At 40.9% G+C, this 9,470-nt stretch overlaps 2 protein-coding genes across 15 annotated transcripts; one reads left to right on the forward strand and one right to left on the reverse strand.

Annotated features, from left to right (window-relative positions):
* Positions 1–751: 751 nt before the first annotated feature.
* On the forward strand, positions 752–7,800 carry dnaaf4 (dynein axonemal assembly factor 4). 13 transcript variants are annotated; one of them, XR_008385803.1, is made up of 11 exons: positions 752–1,050; positions 2,629–2,776; positions 2,871–3,001; positions 3,853–4,078; positions 4,686–4,822; positions 5,060–5,169; positions 5,532–5,685; positions 5,806–5,911; positions 6,677–6,748; positions 6,863–6,914; positions 7,037–7,800. XR_008385803.1 is itself a non-coding variant. In XM_053623723.1 (10 exons), the coding sequence occupies exons 1-9, from the start codon at positions 928–930 to the stop codon at positions 6,712–6,714; spliced, it is 1,173 nt and encodes a 390-aa protein (XP_053479698.1). In that variant the 5' UTR covers positions 752–927; the 3' UTR covers positions 6,715–6,748; positions 6,820–7,800. The 13 variants fall into 13 exon arrangements, 4 of the variants coding, with proteins under 4 accessions (XP_053479698.1, XP_053479697.1, XP_053479699.1 ...); XR_008385804.1 differs by having other exon boundaries at positions 6,863–6,917; positions 7,037–7,155; XM_053623723.1 differs by having other exon boundaries at positions 6,820–7,800.
* A 216-nt stretch (positions 7,801–8,016) lies between these two features.
* Positions 8,017–9,462, reverse strand: LOC128607096 (piercer of microtubule wall 2 protein). Of its 2 annotated transcripts, none has more exons than XM_053623735.1 (2): positions 8,859–9,462; positions 8,017–8,517 (listed from the first exon to the last, which is right to left on the reverse strand). In XM_053623735.1, exons 1-2 carry the CDS (start codon positions 8,862–8,864, stop codon positions 8,212–8,214), a joined length of 312 nt encoding a protein of 103 aa, XP_053479710.1. In that variant the 5' UTR covers positions 8,865–9,462; the 3' UTR covers positions 8,017–8,211. The 2 variants fall into 2 exon arrangements, with proteins under 2 accessions (XP_053479710.1, XP_053479708.1); XM_053623733.1 differs by having other exon boundaries at positions 8,017–8,641.
* Positions 9,463–9,470: the final 8 nt, after the last annotated feature.

The following is a 9,470-nucleotide window of genomic DNA, read 5'->3' on the forward strand; positions in this document are numbered from 1 at the left end:
TAAGATGCTTGTAGAATCAGGAGACCAAGAGCCAGGGTATAGTCAAAGAGAGGGATTATGATGCGTGCGAAGACACCCTGGGCACCACATCGTTTCTTAGTCTAAACATAAGTTGGGTTTTATACAGTTGGGTTTTATACTCGTGTGTACGTACAAGCAACGTACCCAACCAACACCAATAAGAAAAACACCTAGACAAAAACAAAATCATGGACAGGAACCCAGAACCATCACACGGAACTGATCTTAAACGACTGAATCATAATCGCGGAAAATAAGAAACAGGTCGTCATTTTGGAGATGATAAATCGTCGTTTTAAAATGAATCAGAATTTGGAGAACTCAATTTTGAGATGATAAATCAGAATTTTAGCATAAATCAGAACTTTGAGATAAATCAGAATTTTTTTTAGATAAGTTGGAAGTTTCATAGGTCAGGTTTCTAACAGAATGCACAGAAAGTCATTATTTTGACAGAAAGACAGACTTTTGAGATAATGTCTGATTTTTTTTTTTATTTTTTTTTTACATACTGCTGCTGCCGCAAATAAAGAAAATATCTATTATACTTTTTTTTTTTTTTTTCAACCTGCCGGAAATCACCCTGTAGTGTCTCTCTAAATTTAAACGGAAACCTGTTTGATCAGATCGCATCCTCAATGTCCCACACTGCCTACGATAGCGTAGTGACAGTGTGTGTGTGTGTGTGTGTGTGTGTGTGTGTGTGTGTGTGTGTGTGTTTGTTTCTCCGCTGTATGTAGTGCACTAGGACTCGGGTTTGGAATTCAGCCTTCAGAGCTCAAACGGCAACAAAGGACGTTGTCATAGCAACCACGCGCGTTCTACAGCCTGCTTTGTAAACAAACGCCGAAGAAGCTGGTGAGAGTTCTCCCAAGGTTCTTCATCATCATCATCATCAGCACCAACATGCCGCTCCTGATCAGTGATCACACCTGGACCCAGACCGAGAGCACGGTGTGTGTCCGCGTGCCGTTAAAAGCCGTTAAACCGGGGAAAGTGGACGTTACGTGCACGGAGGAGTATCTGAAGGTGAGCTGAGGACTTCCGGAAGTTCAGGGCTAGTGAGATAATCACTCTAACCACACTCACTGTAACACAACAACATTAGAATATTTAGCAACAACAACAAAAAAATCTATTTATTTACTCTGCGAAAATGATACGTTAGGAAGTGAAATGATTTCTTACTTTGAGATTATTAAAAGTCTAATATCACAAGTCAGGTTTAACACCTGGATTTGTTTATATAGTTATAGTATAGAATCTTATAGTATATAATAGCTGTATTGAAAATGCTGCTAGATTTACATCATTTTGTCAATTACGTCATTCGTTACGTCATTCGTTACGTCATTCGTTCTTTGTTTTCACGTTTTTCACGTTCAGTCATGAAGCTTTAGATTAGTTCAAATGAACCAGTGACTAGCCACGTATAATAATAATAATAATAATAATAATAATATCTCAGACCAATTATAAGGAAGTCTTACTGAGAATACTGTCATGATGGATAGATAGATAGATAGATAGATAGATGGATATATAGATAGATGGATATATAGATAGATAGATAGATAGAAAGATATATAGATAGTCAGATAGATAGATAGATGGATATATAGATAGAAAGATAGATAGATAGATGGATGGATATATATAGATAGATAGATAGATAGATAGATGATAAATAGATGGATATATAGATGGTCAGATAGATAGATGGATATATAGATAGAAAGATAGATAGATAGATTGTTGGATATATATAGATAGTCAGATAGATAGATGGATGGATGGATGGATATATATATATAGATAGATAGATAGATAGATGATATATAGATAGAAAGATAGATAGATAGATAGATAGATAGATAGATAGATGGATGGATATAGATAGATAAATAGATGGATATATAGATAGTCAGATAGATAGATGGATGGATGGATGGATATATATATATATATATATATATATATATATATATATATATATAGATAGATAGATAGATAGATGATATATAGATAGAAAGATAGATAGATAGATGGATGGATATAGATAGATAAATAGATGGATATATAGATAGTCAGATAGATAGATAGATAGATAGATAGATAGATAGATGATATATAGATAGAAAGATAGATAGATGGATGGATATAGATAGATAAATAGATGGATATATAGACAGATAGATGGATAAATAGATAGATAGATAGATAGACAGACAAATAGATAGATAGATGGGTGGATAGATAGATCTATAAATAGATGGATATACAGATAGATGGATGGATAGATAAATAGATAGATAGATGGATATATAGAGAAATGTCAACACTTACAGTGTAACAGGAATTAGCTTGTTTCGTGGACCTTCCACAACATTAAATGTAAATATAAACGGATAAAAAGGATACAATTTGTCATTCTTCTATAGATAACATTTTGTAATCTTTGGCAAATGGCTGTGATGTAAAAGGAATAAAACACTTTGCTTCATGTGGTTAGCAGTGACTCCGTTTCATCACAGCACCCGTTCGGATTATTTTCCTCCACCAGCACGACCGTGAGACATTAACGGCTGCGCCTCTTTATTCCCTCAGGTCAGTTTCCCTCCGTTTCTGTTCGAGGCCTTCTTCTTCGCGCCGATAGACGAAGAGAAAAGCGTGGCGAAAATCGGAAACGGCGTCGCGCTTTTCACACTGCCCAAAAAGACAGCAGGCCTCTGGGAGCGGCTCAGTGTAAACATCGGTGTGTGAACTTCATTCTCCCAAACATTACAGTGACGCCACACGCACGGGATCTGCCGTGACATTAAACTTCCTTACACACCTAAATGTTCCAGGGAAAGACAAACAGAAAGAGATTCGAGAAGGAGCCGTCATCAAGAGCCAGAAGAAGGCGATGGAGAAAGAGGAAGAGAAAGTCCTGAGGATTCATCAGGAGAGGAAGTACACACTGGAGACCATGATGAAGGTTATAATGATCTTATTAACGGACAGCGACGGCACAGAAATCAGATGTTTCCGCTCCTGAGTCATGTCACAGTGGACACGATGGCTCGGCTGGGGGAAACAATTAAGCTTTAACTTGCTTTCAAACTTGCCAGAGTTTCCCGAAGTGGCTGTTGTGAAGCGCACACCGTAACCATAGCGACGCTCTTACCAGGTAGAAGCGTTCTAGATCTTCGACAGCGCCTAGACCGCTTGCCTTTAAACCCGGAAAAAATCAGGGATAGAAAATACGGACCCGAGAAGGAAATAGCATTCGTTGTATTTTCTGGAATGTACTGCGACGTGTTATAAAAACACGGGGCGATTTAAAAATCGTTCTGAAATTAAAAACACTAATATGAGGATGTATGAAAGAGAAGATGGCGAGCATCGAAATAAGTCTAACGGGAGTCTTGTATGTCGCCAGATTATCGCTGCATGAATCGTCCTAGTAGTAATTATCGCGTTAATGACTGGTTTAATTGAACAAAATGGCGTCCACACTGATTATTCTGCAGCACACAGAATAGAATAGAATAGAATAGAATAGAATAGCACGTCATCCAGCACGTTGTAGCTATTATTTAACGTTTTATTTTTGTCCGATTGATTAAATAACGCCTATATTTTTGTTAAAAAAACGATGCGTCTCTTCCGACCGCGTCGGTTTGTATAAAATCTAAAGCAGCAGCAGGTTCCCTCAAAATGAATCCCTTGAAAGGAATGAACAGACGGCAGGCTTGGTTTACAACCAGGATCGTTTGAGATGAACTGGACACTCGTGTGTGTGTAAACAGTTCCAGGGCTGCAGGTTTACTGGTCTTCTGTGTGCAGATCGAGGAAGAGGAGCGAGCGAGAATCCAGAGGATGAAGGACGAAGAGTGTGCGAGAGCCTTAAAGGAGCTGGAGTCCTGGAAAGAGAAGCAGAAGGAAGCGGAAGAGGAAGAAGAGGCTCGACGAAGGCTACAGGAAGCAGCCGAGCAGGAGACGAAGCAAGTTCATCAGCGCAGAAAGCCTGAGAAGGTTATAGCACCTGTACGAAACCCGAGCAGAGCTGAAGGTAAAAAAATAAAGAAAGAACGAAAGAAAGAAAGAAATAAAAAGCAAAACATTCTGGATTCTGATTGGTCAGAAGGTGTTGATTAATTTTCTGACAATAGCAATATCCCGTTCTAATACGTTATCGTTTCTATAGTAACGATATGTATAGTATTTGTTTTGTTAAATTGAAGAGAGAGAAAGCTTAAGGAAATAACTTGTTGCATTAAATGTAGCTATAAATGGATAAAAAGTATGATGTGGTTTTTTTTTTTCTTTTCAATTGATAGAAATTTTTAAAACACTTGAGGACATTCTGTTGTAGGAAAACAGTCAACGCCAGGGTAGTAACAGTAGCTCCGCCTCATGTCGATTGCTTTCCGGTAGCAGCGCGACACTCTGAGTGTTTCATTCCTTACATGGTGCACGTGAAATTTCCACAAGCTTGGCCCCGCCCACTCTGAACCGAGAAAGGAGAAATCCGTGTGTACGTTGTCGAATTTATTTAATTTAATTGATTGATTTTTCAACTTTAGACTGTTGTCCAAAAACACCAATTGGGTTCGATCTGGGATTTTTGTTCCCTGTGGTTTGATGATTAGTGCAAAGCTAATGAAGTTCCCTCTCAGGTGAGATGAGCAGTGGGAAAAAGTCCAGACAGGTGGATCTTCCTGCTCCGAGATCAACAAGCTGCGTGAAGGTCAGCTTCACCCCCCGGGTCTTGCCCACGCCCTCACGAGAGTCTTACGTCCAACAGGAAGAAGAGGTGCTTTTCTCTTTTCTAAACACATCCAGTAATACTCTGTAATTACTCCTACACCCTGCACTGGGTGTAATTACAGGTGTGTGATGATAGATCTCGGGTGTGTCCCGAACGCTGCTTTTTATCAGTCACGCTGACAAGGAACGTCCATCCAGGAAACAAAAGAACACGTGGTGTTTACTGGAAGTTATTTACTTGCAGGTGTTATCATGCAGTGTGTGTGTGTGTGTGTGTGTGTAGTGGCTCAGGCAGCAGGCCGAGGCGAGACGGGCGGTGAACGCTGATCTGGCTGAGCTGGATGATCTGACGGAGGAGGAGAGAAACCCTGACTGGCTCAAGGATAAAGGAGAGTATGTATTACTCAACACACACACACACACACACACACACACAGACAGACATCAGACGATCACAGCACCTCCTTCTCACTCATATTGAGATCTGAAATAGAAGAAGATGCGAGGTTGCTAGGCTTTCTGCCTGAAGTACATTTCCCTTAATGGTTTCTTTAAAATAAAGAGAGTGTTTTTTATTTTATTTTAAATGAGCAGCAGAATTATCACACGCCTCCAATCTTCACTTCGCATGTGTTCACATCTTGCGAGAGATCTTCAGTAATAACAAAACTGCACTGAGTTCAGAAGACAGATGTTGCAGCTGCTGGAATCCGGGCTGTTTTATGCTTCTCACGTGACGTTCCTGTGTTGCGCAGTAAATTCTTCGCCGCTGGGAACTACCAGGCCGCGGTCAACGCCTACGACCTGGCCATCAAACTCAACCGCCGGATTCCTGCTCTGTTCTCCAACCGAGCAGCTTGTCATCTGAAGCTGAGAAACCTGCACAAAGCCATCTGGGACAGTTCTCAGGTCAGACTTTTCCTCTTCACTGTGTTGTTCTGTGGATTTTACCATGAAGTACATCTCATACCAATAACTAGCGCGTCATGTAGTTAGTTAGTTGGTTATACGTTGCTGTAACTGCTGTAGGCTCTGGAGCTGCTCACGCCAGCCGTCTCTGCTAACGCTGCAGCCCGGATGAAGGCCCACGTGAGGAGAGGAACCGCTTTCTGTCAGCTCGAGCTCTATGTAGAAGGTACAGTTTACAACAGAACACAGAGCCACGTGAACATTCATAAGCCTGTGGAACTCTTCTGCTGAGGCTGGATGATGGACATCTCCTGACATGACCAGTGATCTGAAGCATGAACGTTACGTTCAACGTAATGGAGTGCTGGTTTAGTGTGATAAGCTGAGATTCAGTGCAGTTCAGTGTTGTTCAAGCCACGCCTCCTTCACTAGGACTGACAGACACAAAGGCCATGCCTCCTTCTCTAAAACTAGCAGGCTCCAAGGCCACGCCTCCTTTTCTCAATCTAGCAGGCTCAAAGGCCACGCCTCCTTTTCTCAATCTAGCAGGCTCAAAGGCCACACCTCCTTTTTCTAAATCTGGCAGGCTCAAAGGCCACGCCTCCTTCTCTAAATCTAGAAGGCTCAAAGGCCACGCCACCTTCACTAGGACTGACAGACACAAAGGCCACGCCTCCTTCACTAGGACTGACAGACAAAAATGCCACGCCTCCTTCTCTAACACTAACAGGCTCAAAGGCCACGCCTCCTTCACAAACAGACAAAGGACATGCCTCAGCACGTCAGGCTCAAAGACCACACATCCTCCACTAGGACAGACAGACACAGAGGCCACGCCTATTTCACTAGGACTGACACAAATGCCACGCCCACTTCACTAGGACAGACAGACACAAACACCACGCCTCCTTCACTTGGCCTGACAGGCACAAAGGCCACGTCTCCTCTAAAACTAACAGGCTCATAGACCATGCCTCCTTCATTATGACAGACAGACACAAGGGCCACGCCTTCTTCACTCTTTTGTGACACAGCCAGGCCTGCCATGATGGCTGTACTGCAGGTATTTTTGCTTGGATTTGCAGCAATTTAAGATGCACAATGCATGTAAAGTCATGAATTCTGTGTTTTCAGGCTGTTGTACTGTGAAAGGCTAAGCTTACTCAATTACTCCTAGAACCATGGGCGGTGTTCAGGATCGTGTTAACGTTACTGATGAAAGCCTGAAAGTTGTGAACCCTCTTTCCTCCTCATTACTCCTTTAATACTGTATAATTCGAGCATGCTCCTTAGGATCAGATTTAAACCCTTCGATCACAACAGTCTGAGTGCTTTTCCGTTTCATCCACAGGGCTTCAGGACTACCAGGCTGCTCTCAGGATCGATCCACACAACCAGGCTCTGCAGGCAGACACGGAGAAGATCCGGGAGATCGTTCAAGGCACCAGACCGAGCTCAAAATGACTAGGGAAAAGTCCGTTCCGATGCTTACCGAGTCCTAAACATGAGTGATGGCGTGTTTTATCTTTTATAATACCGGCAGTGTTCCCTTTCAAAGGGGTCTTCACGTTGCGTTTAGCATAACACTATGGGAGCACCTCTCGCGCTTGACTGGTATCTGAAGCTTGTGTAAAATCATGCCTATTTATAGGCCTGCCGTGATCAAGCGACGAGGCAATTACGCGCGTCTCGTGATATAAATATGGCGCCTGTGAACCGCGCCGTCAGCCTCTATTATCTTAAGCGAAAGACTGCATGTCGTTTGTCTGTGTAAAGAAACAAAAAGACGCTTCATTTCCTGTCTATCTCTTCTCAAAATCTCAGAACTTTTCTATCCCTTTAAAAAAAAAAGAAAAGGAATGAGCGAGAGAGAAAAATATGAGTCAGAGAATTCACGTGGGTTACGGCTTGCTCACGTTTCATCACGGGGAATAGTGCACATATATGTATGTATATATATAATCTTTGTTAAATATAGGTGTGCAACAATATATACATATTGATAAACCTGTGTTGTGTTTGGAATTGTTTGATATCCATGACAGCAGAGTATTTTTGTGAATTTTTCTAACAAAAGATCCAAAGGTTCAACAATAAAGACAATTTTTCACAGCCTTCTGTGCTCATATTTACCAACGGTGCCAATATTAGTGGAGGGCAGTGTAATATAATACACTGCTCAGATCTAATAGCTTCTTTGTCACAGTATTGATAGATATTAGATTTTCGCTTCTGTGAGATTTCATATCACGACCATCCTTCATTAATGTAATGTACCTGTTGTGTAAAAAAATATTTCTATTTTACTGAGATTTTACTCAAAAAGCCACATTCCTCTTTAAATGCATTTCATTTTTATTACGAGGCCAAAAGGACGCACTGCAAATTCATAACATTATACTGTCGCAGCTCGTACAAGACGGACACCTAAAAAGTGTGTGCCTAAAAAGGCTGGTTCTGAAGATCTGTCGTCTCATCATCTCATCCACCCACACAGAGCGGTACTGATTGGGTACTGATGGTATCTCAGATGGTGTTGTGTAAATTGGGGCAGTCACACACCCTGCTGCGGTCCAGGCTGGTGTTGAACGAGGTGTCCCGGGACATCCCACACGCACCCAGGTGCTTGGAGAAAGCCTGAGACAGCGGGTGATACACACACGGGGACGACTCGTAGGTCGGGGCTCGAGATCCGTACTCGCCGGACGTGGTCCTGTACAGAAGCTCCGCGTCGGCTGATGTCTTCAGCATGCAGGAGAACACAGGGTTCCCAAGGTTCCGACACGGAGCACCGTGATCCTGTCGATGTTCCTCAGTTTGGTACATTTTATCCTGAAAATCACATCCAAGAGCCGTTAAATCTTTACAGCGGCGAAATATCAGAATCAGAATCACCTTTATCGCCATGTTACCGTGGGTTTACATGTACGAGCAATTTGTCTTGGTGTACTGGAGCCTAATAATAACAACAACAGTAAACACAAGAAATAAAATAATATTAATAAGATAAACAAGAGAGAAAGTTATGAAATGAGAAGCATACAAAAAATACACTACAAAGCTATGTAAACTATGGGAATAAATATAAAAATATATAAAGGTTTAGGAAAATTTGAATAAAGATATTAATTGTACATTAATGCAAAACATTCATGTAAAAGTCTCCAACTAACCTTCATGGACGGTGGCTACAGACAGCTGCTGCACTGCTGACACGAGGGCCTTTGTTGTAGGTGCGTTTCCTTGGCAACAGCAATGTTTATTTTATTGTAGTAGTAGTAACGCTTCTTAATAACGATGGTACGGTATATAAAATTACTTATGTGTATTTTTTAAATGAATTGTGAAAAACAATAAATAAAGAAAAAAATAATTTAAAAAATAATAAACAGCGCTTCTGTAAAGGCCTTGGTGGAGGCGACAAGACGTTACTATGGTAACAGCGACATTTTTGCGGAAGTCCGTTTATGATTGGGCGCGATAGTGTAATATCAAATTGTCCTATAATTATATTATTATATTTTTTAATTTAAAAAAGAATAATGTTATCTTTGCAGGGTTTTATATTTTCATACGTAAAAGTTTTCATACACTATAATTCGATTAATTAAAAAAAAAAACAACAAATAAAATGATTATTTCCCCGTTCTTACTTCCGGGAAACGGAGATTTGATTATAATTTCATTATTCGGGATTTATATTTAAAAAACAAAAAAAAACAAACAAACAAACAAACAAAAAAAACGACGTAATAACATGCATTCTGACAGAAACACAAATGACA

This window comes from Ictalurus furcatus, chromosome 4, assembly GCF_023375685.1.
Source record: "Ictalurus furcatus strain D&B chromosome 4, Billie_1.0, whole genome shotgun sequence".
Lineage (NCBI taxonomy): Eukaryota > Metazoa > Chordata > Actinopteri > Siluriformes > Ictaluridae > Ictalurus > Ictalurus furcatus.

Excerpts from the sequence above, each read along its gene's own strand:
- dnaaf4 (XM_053623721.1), top strand. The coding sequence starts at position 928 with ATGCCGCTCCTGATCAGTGATCACACCTGGACCCAGACCGAGAGCACG. Across the intron at positions 5,170-5,531 it reads TGGCTCAAGGATAAAGGAGA|TAAATTCTTCGCCGCTGGGA; the intron begins GTATGTATTACT and ends TGTGTTGCGCAG. Across the intron at positions 5,686-5,805 it reads CCATCTGGGACAGTTCTCAG|GCTCTGGAGCTGCTCACGCC; the intron begins GTCAGACTTTTC and ends TAACTGCTGTAG.
- LOC128607096 (XM_053623733.1), bottom strand. The coding sequence starts at position 8,592 with ATGGCGATAAAGGTGATTCTGATTCTGATATTTCGCCGCTGTAAAGAT.